This window comes from Denticeps clupeoides, chromosome 4 (genome assembly GCF_900700375.1).
Source record: "Denticeps clupeoides chromosome 4, fDenClu1.1, whole genome shotgun sequence".
NCBI classification, from domain to species: domain Eukaryota; kingdom Metazoa; phylum Chordata; class Actinopteri; order Clupeiformes; family Denticipitidae; genus Denticeps; species Denticeps clupeoides.
This window is the reverse complement of record NC_041710.1, coordinates 1,124,396-1,146,491: the sequence shown is the minus strand read 5'-3', so window position 1 is coordinate 1,146,491 and position 22,096 is coordinate 1,124,396. Positions and strand designations below refer to the sequence as shown.

The 22,096-nt window shown below is 50.2% G+C and overlaps 3 protein-coding genes across 7 annotated transcripts; all 3 read left to right on the top strand.

The window, feature by feature from the left end:
- Nucleotides 1-112: 112 nt before the first annotated feature.
- On the top strand, nucleotides 113-5,887 carry abcf2a (ATP-binding cassette, sub-family F (GCN20), member 2a). Of its 4 annotated transcripts, none has more exons than XM_028975325.1 (15): nucleotides 113-251; nucleotides 658-814; nucleotides 901-1,113; nucleotides 1,296-1,478; nucleotides 1,710-1,881; nucleotides 2,853-2,948; nucleotides 3,151-3,253; nucleotides 3,329-3,424; nucleotides 3,511-3,630; nucleotides 3,855-3,944; nucleotides 4,014-4,124; nucleotides 4,342-4,404; nucleotides 4,552-4,680; nucleotides 5,142-5,345; nucleotides 5,429-5,887. In XM_028975325.1, the coding sequence occupies exons 2-15, from the start codon at nucleotides 676-678 to the stop codon at nucleotides 5,543-5,545; spliced, it is 1,836 nt and encodes a 611-aa protein (XP_028831158.1). In that variant the 5' UTR covers nucleotides 113-251; nucleotides 658-675; the 3' UTR covers nucleotides 5,546-5,887. The 4 variants fall into 4 exon arrangements, with proteins under 4 accessions (XP_028831158.1, XP_028831160.1, XP_028831159.1 ...); XM_028975327.1 differs by having other exon boundaries at nucleotides 129-201; XM_028975326.1 differs by having other exon boundaries at nucleotides 144-301.
- Nucleotides 5,888-6,463: 576 nt separating this feature from the next.
- faim2a (Fas apoptotic inhibitory molecule 2a) lies at nucleotides 6,464-13,010 on the top strand. 2 transcript variants are annotated; one of them, XM_028975374.1, is made up of 12 exons: nucleotides 6,464-6,504; nucleotides 7,901-8,057; nucleotides 9,201-9,328; nucleotides 9,542-9,606; nucleotides 9,702-9,755; nucleotides 9,837-9,887; nucleotides 10,154-10,193; nucleotides 10,283-10,320; nucleotides 10,439-10,526; nucleotides 10,606-10,701; nucleotides 10,888-10,941; nucleotides 11,982-13,010. In XM_028975374.1, exons 2-12 carry the CDS (start codon nucleotides 7,919-7,921, stop codon nucleotides 12,126-12,128), a joined length of 900 nt encoding a protein of 299 aa, XP_028831207.1. In that variant the 5' UTR covers nucleotides 6,464-6,504; nucleotides 7,901-7,918; the 3' UTR covers nucleotides 12,129-13,010. The 2 variants fall into 2 exon arrangements, with proteins under 2 accessions (XP_028831207.1, XP_028831208.1); XM_028975375.1 differs by lacking the exon at nucleotides 6,464-6,504 and adding an exon at nucleotides 7,677-7,820.
- Nucleotides 13,011-13,373: 363 nt separating this feature from the next.
- ttc19 (tetratricopeptide repeat domain 19) lies at nucleotides 13,374-18,015 on the top strand. The gene is made up of 10 exons (XM_028975362.1): nucleotides 13,374-13,553; nucleotides 13,640-13,728; nucleotides 14,322-14,432; nucleotides 14,515-14,553; nucleotides 14,630-14,686; nucleotides 14,798-14,859; nucleotides 15,233-15,327; nucleotides 15,675-15,829; nucleotides 16,988-17,150; nucleotides 17,612-18,015. The coding sequence occupies exons 1-10, from the start codon at nucleotides 13,382-13,384 to the stop codon at nucleotides 17,776-17,778; spliced, it is 1,110 nt and encodes a 369-aa protein (XP_028831195.1). The 5' UTR covers nucleotides 13,374-13,381; the 3' UTR covers nucleotides 17,779-18,015.
- The last annotated feature ends 4,081 nt before the right edge of the window (nucleotides 18,016-22,096 follow it).

The window sequence follows — 22,096 nt, the reverse complement described above, 5'->3', positions numbered from 1 at the left end:
CGTTTCCGGCGGCGACGGGCTCGTCCCCGCCAGCTGATTGGACGATGTGCGCAGACCCGCCTGCAACCGGGACGCTGATTGGCCGGTGGGCGGGCAGCGGGGCGGAGCTCCGTATCAGAACCGGCGTGGGAGCCGGCATCCGCCACACGCTGCCGAGAAGAGCCGCAGGCTGCCCGGCGTCGAAGAACCGGCATAAAGCGGGTGAGAAGGAGGCTGAATATACCCGGCGTGGGAGAACCGGAATAAAGAGGGTGAGAAGCAGGCTGACTTTACTCGGCGTCGGAGAACCGGAATAAAGAGGGTGAGAAGGAGGCAGAATTTACCCGGCGTCGGAGAACCGGAATAAAGAGGGAGGCCGAGTTTACCCGGCGTCTTCCTCGTCTTATCTCCCACTTCTCTGGCAAATTAGTTAATTAGTTTTTAATTGTCTGTGTGTTTTTTCCGGCGGAATTTTCCCGCGTAGGGGCCGGCGTGGTTAGCATCGGCGGCTAACCCGCTAGCTGCGGCCTTGTCTGGTGGACGCCGGGAACACGTGACATCAGGATTTAATATCCTGGAAACTATTAACAGTATTAATACGGGTTTTTTTTTTATCAGTAATCGATATTAATAAAAATCACCAGTCTAGTGACAAGCAGTCTTTTCCCCGCTTCCCAGGTCCAACCTCCGGTCGTCATGCCGTCGGATCTCGCTAAGAAGAAGGCGGCGAAGAAGAAGGAGGCCGCCAAAGCCCGCCAGCGCACCAAGAAACCCGACGAGGCGAACGAGGAGGCGGAGAAGGCCGAGATCCAGGAGGACTGGGTGGAGAGTAACGGTGAGCGGCCGATGGTGGCGGTGAGCGGCCCTCGGTTCCTCCACCGACCTCGTCGCGGTGCTCAGTGTCGCCTCTCCGCCCCGCAGGCGTCGCCGGCCTCGCCAGGGAGCTGGACGAGTTCGAGCTGAGGAAGACGGAGGCCCGGGCCGTGACCGGCGTCCTGGCGTCGCACCCCAACAGCACCGACGTCCACATCAGCAGCCTGTCCCTCACCTTCCACGGCCAGGAGCTGCTGAGCGACACCAACCTGGAGCTGAACTCGGGCCGCCGGTACGGCCTCATCGGTCTCAACGGAACCGGTACGTATCGACCGACTCCCTCTACTTGCCGTTTGGCTTTGGGTTCGAATCCCGATCGACTGAGGTGCACCTGCCATGGTGCCCACTGCTCACCAAGGGTGACTGTTAAATACAGAGGACACCGTGTGCTGTGCTGCTGTGTATCACAGTGACTATCACTTCACCGTTCCGTGTCGTCGCAGGTAAATCCATGCTCCTGTCGGCCATCGGCCACCGAGAAGTCCCCATCCCCGAGCACATCGACATCTACCACCTGACGCGGGAGATGCCGCCCAGCGAGAAGACGGCGCTCCAGTGCGTGATGGAGGTGGACGAGGAGAGGATCCGGCTGGAGAGGGAGGCCGAGCGCCTGGCCCACGAGGACTGTGAGTACACTTTACCGGCACGATGCGCTCGACGCGCGCCACGTTTTCATGGGGACTGTGCGTTTGTGGCAGCTTCCTTTCCTAGGCGTGGCACATTACCACCTCGTCCCGTTTCTTCGCCCCGCGTCTGATTCGCGCGGCGTTGCCGGGACGCGGGACATTCCGCGCGGGAAGGCTCCCTGCGGATCTTGCCGTCTCACTTCCCCTTTTCTCGTGTGTCCCGCCCCCCAGCGGAGTGTGAGAAGCTGATGGAGCTGTACGAGCGTCTGGAGGAGCTGGATGCCGACAAGGCGGAGGTCCGCGCCTCCCGCATCCTCCACGGCCTGGGCTTCACCGCGGCCATGCAGCGCAAGAAGCTGAAGGACTTCAGCGGCGGGTGGAGGATGCGCGTGGCTCTGGCCCGGTGAGTCCGGGGTTACTGCTTTTAATACTTTTTAAAGGTCCCCTGACATGAATTCTTTTTTTTCTTTACTTTTATATCCGTATTGTTGGTCCCCTAATTCTGGATCTGTCGTCTCTTTCCAAAATTCAGCCCTGGTGCAGAATTACAGCCACTTTGATCCAGTCCCACAATGAGATTTCGCAGGACGTGCTGTCACCGTCTGTAGCTTTAAATGCTAATGAGGAGGAGAGCAGCCTATAGAAGTTGTGGGGAAATTACATCAACACCATCCACCAACCCCAATGTTTGGTACAGACAGGAAGTCGTGTCGCCGTTTTTCCAAAAAAAAAATGAACCCGCTGGTTCTTCAGAATCTCGTGTGTCGGAACTAAAAAAAAACGTGCTTGTTTTCACCTCCAAACACCAAGCGACCGCAGCGCTTCACACGTTTGGAAGACATGACGGTCTGTAGAGATCATGTTTTAGGGGAGGGGCGGTGAATTCTCTGGGCGGAAAAAGCATGAGAAATGGAGGTAATTTTTCCCCCTATGACATCATAAGGGGACAAATTCCAGATCCGACCGTCTGAGCTGCCGCTCTCTGAACGGTGAAGCAGAACAACCAAATACAGTCTGGAGGAGCTCTTATTAATTTTAAATCCTCTCACTAAGTTACATCTTCATGTCAGGGGACTTTTTTTACTTTATAAAAAAAAAAAAAAGTTTCTTAACCGGCAGGCTGCTTCGGCCCCCGGTGGTGGTTTCTGAGTAGTTGTCAGATTATCGGGAACCCGCATCAGAGCTGCCGCGACGTGATGTGAGCAAAAGGCCGAATGACAGTGCGGCCGCCGAGCAGTCTGTTCTCGACGCGGACGCACGGTGACAAAAACAGTCCGAAGCGCTTTGTCTGATCTCCGCAGCTCTGCCGGGTTCCCGCCTCCCGCCGGTTCCTGCCGCGTCGGAGCCGCTCACGAGACTTCCCGTCTGTTGCAGGGCGCTGTTCCTGAAGCCCTTCATGCTGCTGCTGGACGAGCCGACCAACCACCTGGACCTGGACGCCTGCGTGTGGCTGGAGGAGGAGCTGAGCCAGTGAGTCCGTCCGTCCCTACAATTTCTCCCCTAACGAGAAATGATGTGAACAAAAGGCCGAATTGTAGCGCCCTCTAGTGGAGCGGCGCTTTGACAAAAATCCGACCGAAGCGTTTTACTGATCTGCCGGTTAGACCCCCCGCGGTGCTTTTTCCAGAACGCGTGCGGATGCGCTCAACCCCCCCACCCGTCTCGTTTGTAGGTTCAAGCGGATCCTGGTCCTGATCTCGCACTCCCAGGACTTCCTCAACGGAGTCTGCACCAACATCATGCACTTGCACCAGCGGAAGCTCAAGTATTACACTGTACGTTGTCATTTATTTTAAAGTTGTAATTGTTTTGTTGCATTTTTGCATATATGTTTTATGTCCATCCTGCAGGGTAATTATGACCAGTATGTGAAGACCAGAGAGGAGCTGGAGGAGAACCAGATGAAGCGCTTTAACTGGGAGCAGGACCAGATGACCCACATGAAGGTCCGTCATGGAGGGGGAGGAGATGCAGGTTTATTTCAGATGCAACGCTGCTGGGCCACCAAAACCTCGTTTCTCCTCTCTTCCAGAACTACATCGCTCGTTTCGGTCACGGCTCGGCAAAGCTGGCCAGGCAGGCTCAGAGCAAAGAGAAGACCCTGGCCAAGATGGTGGCCTCGGGTCTGACCGAGCGCGTCGTCAATGACAAGGTAGCTGCAGCGGCTCTGCGGTCCCTCCTGCCGCTCGGCCGGGTTGCCACGGTGAAATGATGCAAACAAAAGGCCGAATTGTAGCGGCGCCCCGGGACTGTCGTTCCCGGTGTGGCGGCGCTGTGACAAAGACTGACCGAAGCGTTGAGCTGATCCACCCGCCTAATGCGGGAGGACGGTGAGGGTGTGGTGTTAAACCGCTCACTGCTGTGTCTCGCCCGCAGACCCTGTCGTTCTATTTTCCTCCCTGTGGGAAGATCCCCCCGCCCGTCATCATGGTGCAGAACGTCAGCTTCAGATACTCTGATCACACGGTAAGACGAGGCCGCGGTGTTTCTCCCCGCGCCGTTCGAAACGGGTCCTGATCGTTCCTCCTTCCACAGCCGCACATATATCGGGACCTGGAGTTCGGCATCGATCTGGACACCAGGGTGGCCCTCGTGGGGCCGAATGGAGCCGGAAAGTCCACGCTGCTGAAGCTTCTCACGGGAGAGGTGCAGACCTGCCACCGCCTCACTTTTTGTTTATTAATTTCCTCATTTTCCTGTCATTACCCGTTTTATTCTTATATTCAGATGCCCTCTGTTGGTGAAATATAGTATTGCAGTTTTTGGTAGAACTGATTGTACTGGAGCTGTTTTAAAAAGTAGTAATAATAACTCCCCGTTCCAAATGGAAGTAATCGTGCGTATTAATTTTCACTCCGCTTAGCTCCTCCCCACAGATGGCATGATCAGGAAGCACTCCCACGTCAAGATCGGCAGATACCATCAGGTGTGTGTTCTTTTTCATTTTATTGCTCCCTGGTGCCAGTTTATGGTGTGTGTGTTCCTTCATCATTATTTAAAATGAATCCGTATTTTACTGTGATGAAGGTGAGTGCACTCTTGTTGACTTTGATTCTGTACTCGCCCACCCCAGCACCTAACTGAGCAGCTGGACCTGGACCTGTCCCCCCTGGAGTACATGATGAAGTGCTACCCCGAGATCAAGGAGAAGGAGGAGATGAGGAAGATCATCGGTCGCTACGGGCTGACTGGGAAGCAGCAGGTGAGCCGCTCTGCCGCTCTACCAAAGGTCCCCTGACATGAAAATGTGACTTAGTGAGATGGTCATTTTTTGGTCATTCTGCTTCACCGTTCAGAGAGCGACAGTCTGATATGGAATTTGTCCCCTTGTGATGTCATAAGGGGAAAGGTTACCTCCCGTTTCTCAGGCTTTTTCCGCCCAGAGAATTTCCCACCGCTCCCCTAAAACATGATCTCCACCGACCGTCATGGCTTCCAAACATGTGAAGCGTTGCAGTTGCTCTGTGTTTGGATGTAAAATGAGTCCAAATGTATTTTTTCAGTTCAGTCATGTGAAGAACCCTCGGGTTCATATTATTTTTCCGGAAAAAACACGGAACCCATCAATGTGATGACGTTATTTCAACTTGGCCGCTCTCCTCCTCATCAGCATTTAAAGCTCCAGCCACTGTTCTGCGTGCTGAGCGGTGTCTTCTCTGCCAGGTGAGCCCCATCAGGAACCTCTCGGATGGGCAGAAGTGCAGAGTCTGCTTTGCCTGGCTGGCTTGGCAGAACCCGCACATGCTGTTCCTCGACGAGCCGACCAACCACTTGGACATCGAGACCATCGACGCCCTGGCCGATGCCATCAACGACTTCGAGGGCGGCATGATGTTGGTCAGCCACGACTTCAGGCTTATCCAGCAGGTACGCCGAGCGCCCCAGGTCGCGCGTGCTGAATGTCCGCTGTCGGACCCTTTTTCCAACGAGCGTTCCCATTTCCCCCACAGGTTGCTCAGGAGATCTGGGTGTGTGAGAAGCAGACAATCACCAAGTGGAAGCATGACATCTTGGCCTACAAGGAGCACCTCAAGTCTAAGATTGACAAGCAGATGCATGACCTCTGAGCGACCTCAGTCCAGCCACGCATGCTGGTGCCCCGCCCCTCAGACGCCCAGCTCCCCGCCTCCACCCGCCCTCAGCGACAGCTGCTGGCGACCTGCAGAGATTTCAGTTTTCATCATGCAGTTATTCCCAAGCGTACAGTGTTACAGTTTAGAACTGAAATGTGAGAATTATGGCGAAGCAGGGGAGCAGTTTGGGCACATAGGAAGGTTTTTAAATTACATGCCGCTGCAGTTATGGGTCCTGGGACTGATGCTGATGTCCTAAGGCTGGCTCTCAAAGAGCTTCTTTTATTTGTTGTATTATTTAACACTGTCTGCAATAAATACGTTTCATTACTGTAACAAGGGTATTCCTGTTTTTACAGCAATTCTCATCAAGCATCCAATCACCGGTTTTCGTTCAACTATTGTGGCTTCTTAAAATTGTAATATATTATTTGAATGGCCAGGGCTGCACACAACACGTTGATTTTTATTTATTGGGAATACATTGGTATGTATTTTGTCCCTTATTAGTATTTTATTTTAAGGTCATTAAATTCGAAATATTAAGGCATTTTATGCACTGTAATATCAGATAAGATGCTTTTTTCCTGATGGTTTATAAATGAAGGTATAACCAGCAGATTAACAGTCGCTTTGGACAAAAGCGTCTGCTAAATAAAGTAAAATTTAAAGGGAACAACTCCCATCTAAATATACCTAACCACTCTCTTTTCATATCACATTATTCTTTCACTGGAATATCAAGTAAAAAGTATACTAATCTGTTTAAGGGTATCTGAGCCCTTTCAGCAACAAGGCCACGTTGCAGAAGTCTTCAGGCAAGTTTAATATTACGGTGCCGCTGTGAGATTGATTTGCGCTTCTTTTAGGAACACCGCGGTAATCGAGACGTTGGTGGGCGTGCGCCCAATTGCGTCATCACGCACGCCGAACCGCGCGCCACCGTCACTCAGGTGAGGAGGCTCCCGTTCGTGAGGAAATAATATTAATAGTAATCATTTTATAATCGTGCTGTCTTGTCTGTCGTGTTTTTTTTTTGTTGACTGTCCTGAACTCACAACGAGTCGCTCTTGTAAATACAATTCCGGTTCTTTAACGAGGCTGGCGCGGATGCTAACATGCTAACGTTGCTAAAACGTCTGATTAAGAAAATATTTTTTAACTTGTCAGTGATTTTGAATGCAGTAAAATGAACCACTTCCTCTAATCCATTTGTTCCTGGTTTATTGCCTCACAAGTTTACCAAAGCGATCTGAACAAAAGCGATCGCGTTTTATTTAAAAAGGGTTTTCGTGACGTCTTTCCATTCGTAAACAATCCAGGTTCAAACACCACTACCATTGTGTCCCTGAGCAAGTCTCCAGGGGGACTGTCCCTGTAACTACTCATTGTAAGTCGCTCTGGATAAGGGCGTCTAGTAAATGCTGTAAATGTAAATGTAATGTTTACAAAAAGTGATTGTGAAGTGATTGTCATTGTGAAACACTGCAGCACAACACACGGTGAAACGTGTCCTCTGCATTTAACCCATCACCCTTGGTGAGCAGTGGGCACCATGACAGGCGCCCGGGGAGCAGTGTGTGGGGACGGTGCTTTGCTCGGTGGCACCTTAGTGACACCTTGGAGCATCAGGATTCGAACCGGCAACCTTCTGATTATGGGGCCGCTTCCTTAACCGCTAGGTTCCAGAATAGTGCCTAGGTTCCCTCTTCTTTTACTGGAATGGATTCTTTTCAAATCAGTCAGTTCATTGCACAACCAAAAGTGCAGTAAACTGGTGTAACATCTATGCCATGATGGCTGCTGTCTGTCTATTGGTTTGTATGTGTATGTTGTGTCAATTTGGCTCGTATAATATTTGTCTCGGTTGTTGTTCAGTCATTTAATGTAATGTCTGTAGTCACTCATTTATTCCATGAGTATTTATGTGAATGTATGAAATACTGAGTTCCTGCTGTGTTGGAGTACCGATAACGTGCTGTTACCTTGCTGAAGTAAGTACATTTACAGCATTTACCAGACGCCCTTATCCAGAGCGCCTTACAATCAGTAGTTACAGGGACAGTCCCCCCCTGGAGACACTCAGGGTTAAGTGTCTTGCTCAGGGAAACGATGGTAGTAAGTGGGGTTTGAACCTGGGTCTTCTGGTTCATAGGCGAGTGTGTTACCCGCTAGGCTACTACCACCCTGTAATGTCCTGTAATGTTCCAGTAATGTTCTGATCAGAGTCTACGCCTTGACGCGGACCGTCCGATGACGCTAATCGCAGGTAGACGGTGCTTTGGACAGCACATGAACTATTCTGAAAAATGTGACTTTCTGGTTCCCTCTGTTTCACCTACTTCACAGCATCAGACTGGCCTGACCATGAGCTTACCTGCTGCACCGCCCAGCTATGCAGAGGCCACTGCTGGAGATAAGGAGGCTGGGCTCGGCCATCCACCCGCCATGCCTCCCCCAAACGTACCCATGCACCCCAGCTGGGCTTATGTCCACCACGGGCCAAGTAAGGCACACCGCAGCCCTGTTCTCTTCTGTGATTCTCCGACATCATACTGTACCTCTGTAGGCCTGATTGACAGCTGTCACACACCCGGCTTCCACATTCTGGGGAATTTAACCCCCCTCCTGTCAATACGTGACACACCCAGATGTAGCGTCCGTCTCCTCCCCTTCTCCTCCATTTCCCTTATAACAAACATGACTGATGGGGGAACTGGTGAATTAGTGGACATTAGTGACCACGCCCACTACCAACATGCAGGTTATCAGGCGCTTTAATTCCAGCGTTCTGATGGTGAACTGGTGAATTAGTGAACATTAGTGACCACGCCCACTACCAACACCAACATGCAGGTTATCAGGCGCTTTAATTCCAGCGTTTTGATGGGGGAACTGGTGAATTAGTGAACATTAGTGACCACGCCCACTACCGACACCAACATGCAGGTTATCAGGCGCTTTAATTCCAGCGTTCTGATGGGTAAACTGGTGAATTAGTGAACATTAGTGACCACGCCCACTACAAACACCAACATGCAGGTTATCAGGCGCTTTAATTCCAGCGTTCTGATGGGTAAACTGGTGAATTAGTGAACATTAGTGACCACGCCCACTACAAACACCAACATGCAGGTTATCAGACGCTTTAATTCCAGCGTTCTGATGGGTGAATTAGTGGACACTAGTGACCACGCCCACTACCAACACCAACATGCAGGTTATCAGGCGCTTTAATTCCAGCGTTCTGATGGTGAACTGGTGAATTAGTGAACATTAGTGACCACGCCCACTACCGACACCAACATGCAGGTTATCAGGCGCTTTAATTCCAGCGTTCTGATGGGGGAACTGGTGAATTAGGGAACATTAGTGACCACGCCCACTACCAACATGCAGGTAATCAGGGGCTTTAATTCCAGCGTTCTGATGGGGGAACTGGTGAATTAGTGAACATTAGTGACCACGCCCACTACCAACATGCAGGTAATCAGGCGCTTTAATTCCAGCGTTCTGATGGGGGAACTGGTGAATTAGTGAACATTAGTGACCACGCCCACTACCAACATGCAGGTAATCAGGGGCTTTAATTCCAGCGTTCTGATGGGGGAAATGGGGAATGTGATGTTTTTTCTCTCTTCTTTGCCAGGTCCTGGTTACAGTAACCCATACACCTCGGATATCTCCTCCCATTTCTCAGACCACAGTGGCAGCATCGACGGCCTCAGTGGACAGAGCTGGGAGGACAAGAACGTCCGGCGCATGTTCATCCGAAAGGTTGCCATTTCACATGTCCTCCTCTCTGTTTTCATCTCTGTCCCTCTCACCCACGTCCTTCCTCCTTTTTTTTCTGACATGAACATCTTTCTCATGTTGCTTCATGATGTCCACAGAGGCAGTGAGTGGTGTTTTGGCAGTCACTAGAATTTAGTGAGACAGAAGACTAGCCTGTGTGATTCTGTTCGACTTTGTGTGTTTTTTTCTGTGCAGGTCTTCTGTATTCTCATGCTCCAGCTCCTGGTAACGTTTGGAGTGGTGGCTCTCTTCACGTTCTGGTAGGGAAGGTCACGGATGCGTAAGAAGCATTCAGATCGTACCTCTCTGCGGTCGAGGGCGTTGAACGCGTCTTTCTCTCTCGGTTCTTTTCCAGTGATCCGGTCCGGCAGTTTGTGCAGTACAACCGCATCGTCTACCTCGCCTCATAGTGAGTGTTCCTGTAGCGCCGGCCCCACTGGTGCACGTCTCACAAATGCACTCTTAACACCGTGGTGTCCCTCTCCCGCAGCATGACCTTCATGGGGACGTACCTGGTGCTGGTGTGCAGCACAAGCGCCCGGTAAAAGCAAGAACCATCCACACAGACTCCCACTCCATTTCTCAACCCACAGGGGAATGTCCCCCACTGCCCCTCATATCGAGCAAATACAGAACAAAGGCTCTTACTGGGAACTCACAGGGAATACAATGAAAATTAAACAAACTTTATTAAACCCTGTAAGGTCAATTTTACGTTTGGTTTTTTTTATTTGACATCTCATTTTTGAAGCATTTTTTTTAAAGCGGTAGAGACACGCCCCTTAAAGCAACCTTTCCTCTTTTTAGGCGGCAGTATCCCACCAACCTCGTTCTTCTCAGCATTTTCGTAAGTAAATGGTCTCATTGTCACGACGTGTGTGTGTAACCATGTGTAGTCCCAGGGTGTAACACGTGCTTTTATTCACGCCTTCGCAGACTCTCGCCATGTCCTATATGGCGGGCATGCTGGCCAGGTAATATAAGACACTTCTGTTTGTGTGTGTGTGTGTGTGTGTTCAGTGTGCTTTGTGCGTTGTGTGGAATTGTGTAAATATGTGGATGAGCAGTTCGGTCTGTGTTGCGTTTCCACAGTTACCACAACACCAAGGTGGTGATGCTGTGCGTGGGCATCACGGCGTTGGTCTGCCTGGCCGTCACGCTCTTCTGCTTCCAGTCTAAGGTGAATGAGTGGCGGTGAAGTGAAGGCACCGCGGAGACCGGCCGTTCTCATGTGTGCGTGCTGTGCTCCTCTGGCCCAGGTGGACTTCACCTCATGCCATGGCCTGCTCTTCTCGCTGGTGATGGTGCTGATGGTGACCGGGCTGCTGCTCCTCTTCACTGCGCCGTTCGGATATGTGAGCAGATTACTGCAATTCTGCTACAGTGTAGACGTAGCTGAAATAAATAAAAAGAAATGCAAATGAATTACGGTAGCGTGGCGAATTACGGAGTATTTGAACAGAATATGCAGGCGGTAAAAAATAATTTCTACAGATATGCTCTCATTCGGTTCATTTTGAATGGAATCTGCTCTGGTACAGATACCCTGGCTGCAGACAGCGTACGCCGGCCTGGGAGCTCTGGTCTTCACCCTGGTAACCAGTCTCGGGCGTCAGACAATGAAACTGCAGCACCTGGTTCCACTCCTGTAGAGACACGTTCTCTGCACATCTGGTGGTTGAATAGTGGAGCGGTAGCATGACTGATTAGCTTCATTAGCTGCATCACATGACTGTGGTCCAGAACCAGGTGTTTCAGGTTCAGTGTCTAACCCCTGCACACACACACACACATAAATATAATTTAACATAGATTAATATCATCTCTATGTAAAAGCCTGATGTTTTTACTGCAGAATTCATTAGTGACCACGCCCACTACCAACACCAACATGCAGGTTATCAGGCACTTTAATTCCAGCGTTCTGATGGGTGAACTGGTGAATTAGTGAACATTTGTGACCACGCCCATTACCAACACCAACATGCAGTTTATCAGGCGCTTTAATTCCATCTTTGGTAATTCCTGGTGAATTAACGAACATTCGTTCATTAGGCTCCAGAATTCCCCTCTTTCCATGAAACAGTGACGTGTGTAGAGAAAGAGTCTCTGAGCTGCGATACAATACAGTTCTCCATCTGTAGACTTTTACTTGTAGGAGGTCGTTCCTTATTCTTCTTAAGTGAAAGTGAAGTGATTGTCACACGTGATACACAGCAGCACAGCACACAGTGCACACAGGGAAATTTGTCCTCTGCATTTAACCCATCACCCTGAGTGAGCAGTGGGCACCATGACAAGCGCCCGGGGAGCAGTGTGTGGGGACGGTGCTTTGCTCAGTGGCACCTCAGTGGTACCTTGGCAGACCGGGATTCGAACCGGCAACCTTCTGATTACAGGGCCGCTTCCTTAACCACTAGGCCACCACTGCCCCCTGTTCTACCAACATCTCTACATTATTTTTAATCAGGATTATTGGTGGGTTTTACGCCCTTCCTCAACCTCATATCAAGGAGTAAGAACCATATGGGCGTAAATGACTCAAGTTCTCACCCCTGGAACCCTCCGGTCGTGAAATGAAATGCGAATACAGAATGATGGGAGGAGCTTCTGTGTTGCCCCCCTCTCTCCTCAGTTCCTGGCGTTCGACGTGCAGCTGCTGATGGGGAACCGGCGCTACTCCCTGAGCCCGGAGGAGCACGTGTTCGGGGCGCTCTGTCTCTACATGGACGTCGTCTACATCTTCTTCTTCCTGCTGCAGCTGTTCGGCAGCCGGGAGTGAGGCGGCTCCTTCCGATCGCTCCTGGCACGCACGCGCACTCACACTCACACTCACGCACGCACTCACACTCACACTGAAAACATGTCGTACCCGTGTCAGCTGTGTAAGTGTATGAAGGTTCTGAAGCGCATGGCGGTGGACGGCGTCCCTGAGACAATCGCACCCTGCTCCGGTGATGGAGAGGAGAGGCTAGGCCCACCATTTAAGCAACCGCGATTTGCCAGAAGGCTTTAGTTTCCCCCATGTTTTCATTGTATTTCTTTTTTTTTTTTATGTCTGATTGTGATTAAGATTGTTGAAGGCGTTGATGTACATACGGTTTCCTGAAAATGACGGGGGGGTCCTGACTCGATTGAGCAATAATTCATTCTGAGCTGCATGCCTTCATCGCGCTGTCCTGGATGTGGCTCCTCGGGCCCTAAAAATGGCAGCTCCACAGACAGAAATAGAAAGTGGGATAACTGATCATGAATATCGGATTCATTCTGATCCCATTTTAAAACCAAGATTCCGCTTCATGACCCGAGTTGACCTTTTAGGTCAGAGCTTGTGAAAATTGGCAGCTTTTTTTTTTTCTTGTTGTAAATATGCAGTATCGTGTTGAGAGTAGATTTTAATACATAATGACAAACGGTGCACATTCCTCCAGTACACATGAACTGTTTTCATGTATTTCTCTGTATAACATCCTTCTTTTAGTTTAGGACATTGCTGTAAATCGTTGCAAATGCACGGCGGACGGGGAAATTGTGCGATGTGGACGTAGTTCGTGTGTCTCCTTGGTTTCTGATATGAATAAACCTTTTGGCTGTGATGTCTGTGGATCCCCAGCACGGAGGGGTAACGCAAATTTTATTAAAACCTTTGAACTGATCCATTCTTTCCCTTTTCCTGTGGTCTTTGGATTGAAATAGATGCATGGCTGTGGGATTTTAGTGCTGTTGAAAACCAGACGAATCTAACACTTACACACGACCATGCACACTCACAAAATATATATATATTTTTCCGTCTGACACTTAACAATTTCCGAGCATGTTCTTTTTAGGCCTTATCGGGGCTCTTAGTTTTGTAACTCAAAATCTATAGAAACCGAGCGAGAATTGCTGGTGTCCTCTTGTAAATCGCTTTGGATAAAAGCGTCTGCTAATTAAAGCAAAATAAAGTAAATTAAAGATTGATTTATTGAATTATTGTGTAAATTATGTAAAACGTTTCCGCGCCTGCGTCACGTCGTGACGTCACAGTGAAAGATGGCGCTGGCCGCCAGCTGCCGTCTCCTGGCCGTGCGCGGCCTGCGGGGGCTGCCGCGGCTGCTGGGACCCGGCTGTCCGGGGCGCCGTGCGGCCCGGGCGGACGGAGCGGCGCCGGGCGGGGGCCGGGCCCGGTTCTCCCGGAGCGGCGCGGCGCTGTGGTGCGCGGCAGGTGCGTCCCGCCTTCCCCCCCCCCGGTAAGAGACGCGGGTGTTCGGGCCGCCGAGACTGAGGCGTGTCGCTCTTCTCCTCCTCCAGCTTTCTCCTTCTTCGGCGGCGCGGAGGACAAGAGGGACGAAGCGCAGAAGGCGGAGGACGAAATAATTCTCCTGCTGAAGAAGGCGAAGGTACCAGAACCCGGGCGTCCAGGGAGGAGGAGGAGGAGGAAGATAATATCCGGAATTAACATACGTCACACATAACATAATAATAAAGACCAATTCTACTTTAAAACCGCTGCAGGATTAATATCAGGCTCCGTGTTTAGGTCATGAAGGTGACACGTGTCATAAAACAAATAACATCAACAACATTTCTTATTTAGCCCATAATCACATACAGTACGTCTCAATGGGCTTTAACCCTACAGTGGACACCCCTTGACCCTTGACCCTTCTGCTCACAAGTAAAAACTCTAGGAGAGAGAAAGAACGAAAGGAAGAAACGTTGGGACGGAGTGATACAGAGAGGGACGCCCTTCCAGGGTAGAGGGAGCCTGCAAGTGGTGTCAACATAGATTTGAGATTTTTCAGCAAATCGGTGGTTTGGGACATTTGCCGCGTAGAGAAGAGGCGTTCGGTGGAAACCAGGCGGCGTCCGTGTGCCCAGATTACTCTTGACTCTTCGTATGGGTCGCTTTACGGCTGCACCTTTCATCGCGAATTGATCCGGTTTCCTCCTCGTCCACCAGGCCTGATATTATTTTCGTCCTCATTCCCAGCTCAGTATCATGCGGGACGAGTTGGACGCCGCTGACGGTTTCCTCCATCAAGCTATAAGACTCGCGCATCAGAGCCACAACACGCAGGCAATAATCTACACATACAGTCTGGTATGACGCATTATTAACATTATTATTAATATTTTTATTGGGATTGTGGTCCTCACTCTGTCCTTGCTTTATCTCCCTTAAGATGGCGAACCTCGCCTTTGTCCAGGGTCAGCTGACCAATGTGAGTACAGGGGGGGGGGTTCTGTCAGAGTGGATGACCTTTGAACTCTTCATGACCCCTGTCACCCCTTCTGCAGGCGGAGAAGCTTTTCAAGGCGGCGATGAGTTTCATGCTTGCCGGAGGGATGCCGCAGGTAACAAGGATCTCTGATGAAAAGCACGGTCCCAAACATTCCCCCGCTTCCTGTTCCCTTCCTGTCCCCTTCCCGTCCCCCACTTCCTGACGTTCTCTCTGTCTCATGAAGGACCACAATGCCATCATCGAGATGTCACTCAAGCTGGCCAGTATCTATGCCTCTCAGAACAAGTAAGAGCTCTTATATAACAAATTTCTTTTACCCACGTTCGTGTGTGTGTGTGTGTGTGTATTTCTTTATCAGCTGTGTTGAAATTAGCTGCTGTGCACTTTCTGGACCTTTGGAGACCACCAGGGGGCGATAGTAAAATCTCGGTCCGAAGTTTGGACTCAATTTCCATTATTTGGGCCGAGCTCGTGCAGTTTATGATCGTGGTATATAATCAGGGACTTGCAGTCTATAGTACCGATCCTTTCCGTAAGTGGGTTTCGGTGATTGGTAGGAGTATTTTGCGTGTTGTAAATTGGTTTTATTAAACGTGATGTAATGTTCGTTTGATTTGCGAATCTCTGGTTTTCACATTTGTCCGGAACGCGGCTGCAGGAGCGAGTTGGCGGAGCACGGCTTCCGGTTCTGCACCGAGTCTCTGGAGGCCAAGATGGAACAGCACAAGGACCTTCCTCCCGAGCAGCTGTCAGGTATCGTTCTGCCTGGTACTGATTCTCACGCTTTCCACGTCCACGTCACCCGCCGAGCGCCTGTCTGCGTCCCACGTTTATACGAGGACGTTTAAATATTACACGTAGCAGCAGGTTCCGGAAGAAAGTGGAGGTGAAACAGCGGTGGCCCCTAGCGGGTAAGGAGGCGGACTGTCGTTGTGAGACACTGCAGCGCAGCACACGGTGACACGATGACACGTGTCCTCTGTATTTAACCGTCACCCCATGACAGGCGGCCGGGGACCTCGGATCGGAATTCCGAGGTCCCCGCCGCTCCCGGCCATGTTCTGTCTGAACGTGACCCGGACGTTCTGCTGTCGTCTCAGACGAGGAGCGGAAAGACACGCGCCTGCTGCTGGGCCTGACGCTGGACGCCCGAGCGCGCTACCTGGCCGCCTCTCGCCGCCTCGCCGAGGCCGGGGCGGACTACCAGCGAGCCCTGCAGATCTGCCGCGAGGAGCAGGGCGAGTCCCACCCGCAGGTAGGTGGCGCCGCGCGCACACACACCTCCACTCGCAAGGGAGTCCGTCGCGATCGGTTCTTCAGATGGACGCGTGGACGCGTCCCTTCTCATTCACCCTGGATGTGGTGGCGCCGTGCCGTATGGGTGGTAGTGGCCTAGCGGGTAACACACTCGCCTATGAACCAGAAGACCCAGGTTCAAACCCCACTTACTACCATCGTGTCCCTGAGCAAGACACTTAACCCTGAGTGTCTCCAGGGGGGGACTGTCCCTGTAACTACCGATTGTAAGTCGCTCTGGATAAGGGCGTCTGATAAATGCCGTAAATATATGCCCCGCCCCACTGAATTCTGGGTCTGTCGCTTCGTGCTTGTTTGTCGCAGAACTTTAAAGAATGTTACAGAATTTGGCCCAGAAACGTCAAGTGATTGGACATTAACGGGCAGCCGATTACAGTTCAACAGGCGTCCGCTGTGGAGGTCACGTCTCGTCCTGCCCGTTAAGCTGTAATCGCCCCCCCACACGTGTCAATGTCCAATCACGGCTGCGACTCCACTCTAGAATACCTCCACGGATCAGACGTAAACATGAAAACGGCATTACGGTGTTCGTATTTCCACCGCGAGGAACACAGGATCTCCGGCACCGCAAACCGGCTGGTTGTACTGCAGGATAAAATGTTTGAGATTTGTGCATTTTGTGTGTAATGATTTGATCTGTTTCTTCATATCTGGTATAAGGAGTGAAAATGCACGTACGAAATATGGCCTCTTTCCGTCATGATGAGTATGTGCCACCTAGTGCCACCTCGCCAAAGGTTTCAAGTGCCGAAACGACAAGCCGATAATTTTTCATGATCTTGACTAATTGCTGGAATGGAATTGAAAAGTGAAGTGAAAGTCACTGTGAGACACAGCAGCACAGCACACGGTGACACGGTGAAACGTGTCCTCTGTATTTAACCGTCACCCTTGCTGAGCAGTGGGCACCATGACAGGCGCCCGGGGAGCAGCGTGTGGGGTCCGTGTTGAGCCGGATCGGGATTTGAACCGGCAACCTTCCGATTACGTCCCTTTGCTCAGGTGAATCCGACCAGGTCCTGAAACGTCTAGACTGAAGCTCCGTGTGTGTGTGTGTGTGTGTGTGTGTGTGTGTGTGTGTGTGCGTGCATCGCAGACTCTGGTCCTGATGAGTGACCTGGCCACCATCCTGGACCTGCAGGGGAGACACGTGGAGGCGCTTGCTCAGGTCCAGAAGGCCGTGGAGCTCAGCGAGCGGGCGGGACATCCAGATCGGCACGTGCTGCTGGGAAACATGGCGGGAATTCTGATGCACCAGGGTGACGATTGTCGCAATATGACACAATTTGTAACCGCATTATCATGAAAACGGTGGATTAAATTACATTTAACTGAATATTTAATCAAACTCATAATCTCATTTTATGTACAGTAAGTAACATGTTTAATTCCTGATTATAGTGGGATGAGAGGGGCATATGGATACGTTGTTAACACGTTGTTTATACGTTGTTAACACGTTGTTAACAGGGTGGTAGTAGCCTAGTGGGTAACACACTCGCCTATGGTTCAAAACCCAGGTTCAAATCCCACTTACTACCATCGTGTCCCTGAGCAAGACACTTAACCCTGAGTGTCTCCAGGGGGGGACTGTCCCTGTAACTACTGATTGTAAGTCGCTCTGGATAAGGGCGTCTGGTAAATGCTGTAAATGTAAATGTAACACGTTGTTTGTACGTTGTTTGTACGTTGTTTACACGTTGTCGCTGGTCTGCTCCAGGTCGCTGGGAGGAGTCGGGCCGGCTGTACCAGGAGGCGCTGGCCGCGGCTCAGGCTGCTGGTGATGCGGAGGCGGTGGAGCACATGCAGGAGGGCCTGAAGGAACTGGCCAGCCGGAGGGACGCGCAGGAGACTGAGACGGAGACCGAGCGTGCCGCACAGGACTGAGGCCACCTTCCCGTCCTCCGGTGGAGGTCGCTCCCAGCGTCGTTTCGTGTTTTTGTCCCTGCATTTTCTGCATGCTGAGAGAGCGGCGTAACTCAGGGTGGAGGAGGAGGAGGAGCAGCACAACCTTCCTTATTTATTCTGTTTTAAGACTGAATAGACGATGTGACTGTGGTGTGAAAACGTGGTGAAGTGAAGTAAGTCCCCGTGTTGGAATAAAAAAAAAAGCCAGATTCCCCCTCCCAGTGTCCGGTCCTGACTGACCGCTCAGAGGTGCTCCGGTTTCTGGCTCATTTATTATCGGGAGCTGCTGCGATGATCAAAGCCGGACCCGCGTCCCTGTCACACATGAGACACGTGTCCCTTTTATCCAGACGTCCCACAAGACAACTTGGCGTCATTTTCATATAAAATAAGTTGATTACGAGTACGATATTTAGACCAGGAGTGTGGCGCTGCTGGACACGGATCCTGGGGGACAGCGTCCCACCCGCCTCTAATTACTGGTTTCTCTGCGACGGAGAGAACGGCGTAACTCCGGGAGGAGGAGGAGGAGGAGGAGGATTACCAAAACCTCGATTACCAAGGTTTTCACAACACGCCCAAACATTCACTTACTTTCTCCCACGGTGCCAGTCCGACACACACACACACACACACACACACACACACACACATACACTCATACGAACGCACGCACACACACATGCACGTACACACACACATGCATGTAAGCGCACACACACTAACACACATACGCACGCACACACATGCACGGACATGTACGAACACAAGCATACACGCACATAAGTGCACACACACAGGCACACACACACACTCGCACGCACACGTACACGCACATGAACGCGCACGCACACACGTAATCTCACACAAACACAGGCGCACACATGTACACACGCACATACACACGGTGACATCATTCAGCGCGGCACACACATCACAACGAAAAAACTTTGTCGCTTTTAAACCCCCCAAAAAAAAAAAAGTTTGAGGAATTCTTTGTTTTTTAATCTGCTTAATTATAGTAATTATATAAACATTATAATAAACCTTATTTTGACTTTATACTTTATTGTTACATATAGTTTTACACATTTAATATTCTCGCAATATTAAGTTTATAAGTTGCCATAGATTTTGCTCCATTGTTCTAATGTTGATGTAGAATGCCGGGAGCAGAGGAACGTCCCCCATCCTGTCCAGAGAACCGGGGACGCCCTGTAAGCCCATAATGCCGCCCCCGTTATTACATTCCTGAATTCACTGTGGGAACCTTCATAATTATTACAGCAAAACGTAACACGACGCCATTGATCTTTCTCACGTTTCTCTGTCTTCGCACTTTTTTTTTTTTTTGGTGATTATGGTGTTAAAATGTAGAGTACAGATGCTGCGCCTGGCCGGTAAAAAGTTCCCGTCCAGTCCCGGAGGGATTTTGTGAAAATCGCCGCGGCCGCTTTCTCGCGTTCGCCACGAACCCGCTTCACTTAACTATTATTAACCAGCGCAGGGGTCAAGTCTAATGAAAAATGTGCTGAGGCGGCGGCCAGAACCCTCATCCCCGCATCATCCACGAGTTAAAACGTTCCATATTAGAACAAAGGCCGCGGCGGCGCCAACACAATCCGCTGACGGTTCTGCAGCCCCCTCGGCAGCTAAACCTTTTCAGAATTCACAAAGTTGCGCCAGTTTGCACGAACTCCAGAACTTCATGAAGGGCGACCAGAAGTCCCTCTTTGCCATGAAAATAAAATCCCAAAAAACCCAATCCACTGGATTTCAGGACGTGCTGAGATCATTTCAGGCGAGAGTGTTGAGGAGCACAAGGCTGGAGATCATTCTGTCATGCTGGTTGAGGTAGAATAGCAGACTGGATGCTTTAAAATGAGGGTGATGCTTGAAATCCTTTACCCTGTTAACCACGGTCCAGTCATCATTGTGTTAAAACGTTCTTCACAGGCAAGAAAACTGCTGCTACCGACATTACACCGAAATCAACCATTTATCAGATCATCAAGGACCGTCTCCTAAAGATGATTCAGCTGCAGGATCGGGGTGCCACCAGTGCAGAGCTTGCACAGGAATGGCAGCAGGCAGGTGTGAGGGCATCTGCACACAGTGAGGAGAAGACTTCTGGAGGACGGCCTGGTGTCAAGAAGGGCAGAAAAGAAGCCGCTTCTCTCCAAGAAAAACATCAAGGACGGACTGACGTTCTGCAGAAAGTACAGGGATTGGATGGCTGAGGACTGGAGTAAAGCCATTTTCTCTGATGAAGACCCTTTAAGATTGTTTGGGGCATCTGGAAAAATGATTCCTGAGACCATTCATGTTTGGGGCTGCTTCTCATCCAAGGGAGTGGGATTCACTCACAATTTTACCCAAGAACACGGCCATGAATAAAGAACCAAAACATCCTGCAACAGCAACTTCTCCCAACCATCCAAGACCAGTTTGGTGAAGAACGACGCCTTTTCCAGCAAGATGGAGCACCGCGTCTTAAAGCCAAAGTGAGAACAAAACATTGTGTCTCGGGGACAAAACATTGAAATTTTGGAAAACTCCCTGGACCTTCATCCAACTGAGAACAAGTGGCGGGTGGACAAACAAAAACCCACAAGTTCTGACAAACTCCAAGCACCGATTACGCAGGAACAGGTCGCCATCAGTCAGGACTTGGCCCAGAAGTTGATTGACAGCATGTCAGGGTGAATTACAGAGGTCTTGGGGGGAAGAGTCCAAAACTGCAAGTATTGAGTCTTTGGGTGTTAAACTTGATGTAATTGTCAATAAAAGCCTTTATAAAATGTATAAAATGCTTGTAATTATACGAGAAGCCCAGCCTATGTAGCCGAGCTGGGACAAGTTGATGTGATGGGGACGCGGAAAAGAGAAATTCACTCCAGAACCCATTACAGAAAGTAATCGTTCTGGGGTCTCCGTGTGGACGCGACGCCAGAACAGACAGAAATTTTACTGTTTCGGAGAAAAAACATTTCTGTGTGAAAGCTAATAAAAAGTAAAATGACAGGTTGACGCAAAGCCTGGACAAAAACTACAATTCGAAATATGTCTACATCCTGGAACTATGTGAGAAATGTTTAGCTGCCGTGACAAGTTACGTGTCTAGTGACATGAGAAATGGGTTCCTGTCCTCAACAAGCACATTTTCCCCAAATATCCGAAGTTAAAAGCCGCCCAATCTGGCAACGCGGGAGTCCAGAGGCCGACAGTTCGTGTCCATGATGAAAACCGTTTAACACGATTCGTGCCTTTTTATGAACGCTCCAGATTTGTGTTGTATTAAAAAACAGACCCTGCTGCATTTATTCAGCATATGACACACAGACTGTGCACGCCACCGAAACAACACGCCGTTATGATGTTTCCTGTGTTAGAGGAACCGGACGGTGCAGTCGGCTCTTCGTCCCTCTTCTGGACTTGTCGGCGTCTGTGAAGGGTCACTGCGCTGGGTGCTGGGTGCTGGGTGCTGGGTGCTGGGCCGTTCATGACGTCACTGTGTAGATGAACTGAACCTTGCAGCGGAGGTCCAGCCAAAGTCCTCCGCCTTGGAATGCGGTGAGGGGAACGGGCCTGAGACGTTCTCTTACAGAACCCGCCAGAGAGCGAGGTGGAAATGGGAGTTTTACTTGTTCCTGATGAACTGTGTTAATCTCCACAAATACATCTGCACAGCTTCTATACACACACACACACAAACATACACAACATAGACAATAGCATAGTACACAAAACAGAAATATTTATTTAGCATTTATTCTGACTCACTATGAGGACATTTTATACACACACACACACACACACACAAACATACACAACATAGACAATAGCATAGTACTCAAAACAGAAATATTTAGCATTTATTCTGACTCACTATGAGGACATTTTACACACACACAGTTGTGTGATTACAGGTCTTCATTTTTCACACTATAATCACAAGACAATCACTACAAGGTGTAAACAGCCCAGAAAACACACACACACACACACACACACACACTTACACTGTTCCTAATCTGTGTGTAGTACTCATGGAATGTGACTGTGTTGTTTTGTTCTCGTCGTTTGCCCACCTTCTCCCTCAGGGTTTAAGAGCTGACCAATTAATCCCCACACACACACACACACACACACACACACTTGCATACTCATCACCCCACCCGTCACCCACCAGCACATTCTCACACACATGGACTCTGTAACCCCGCCCCCTGCAACCTACACACAACTTTCTCTCCTTTTAAAACACACACACATACGAAAGTTCCACTCCCCTGCA

Bases quoted from the DNA above. Each gene is read 5' to 3' on its own strand.
- faim2a (XM_028975374.1), top strand. From the start codon at position 7,919: ATGAGCTTACCTGCTGCACCGCCCAGCTATGCAGAGGCCACTGCTGGA. The intron at 9,888-10,153 runs GTAAAAGCAAGA...TCCTCTTTTTAG, and splicing joins GTGTGCAGCACAAGCGCCCG to GCGGCAGTATCCCACCAACC. The intron at 10,942-11,981 runs GTAACCAGTCTC...CTCTCTCCTCAG, and splicing joins GAGCTCTGGTCTTCACCCTG to TTCCTGGCGTTCGACGTGCA.
- ttc19 (XM_028975362.1), top strand. From the start codon at position 13,382: ATGGCGCTGGCCGCCAGCTGCCGTCTCCTGGCCGTGCGCGGCCTGCGG. The intron at 13,554-13,639 runs GTGCGTCCCGCC...CTCCTCCTCCAG, and splicing joins GGCGCTGTGGTGCGCGGCAG to CTTTCTCCTTCTTCGGCGGC. The intron at 14,860-15,232 runs GTAAGAGCTCTT...ACGCGGCTGCAG, and splicing joins ATCTATGCCTCTCAGAACAA to GAGCGAGTTGGCGGAGCACG.
- abcf2a (XM_028975325.1), top strand. From the start codon at position 676: ATGCCGTCGGATCTCGCTAAGAAGAAGGCGGCGAAGAAGAAGGAGGCC. The intron at 1,114-1,295 runs GTACGTATCGAC...GTGTCGTCGCAG, and splicing joins CATCGGTCTCAACGGAACCG to GTAAATCCATGCTCCTGTCG. The intron at 3,425-3,510 runs GTCCGTCATGGA...CCTCTCTTCCAG, and splicing joins ACCAGATGACCCACATGAAG to AACTACATCGCTCGTTTCGG.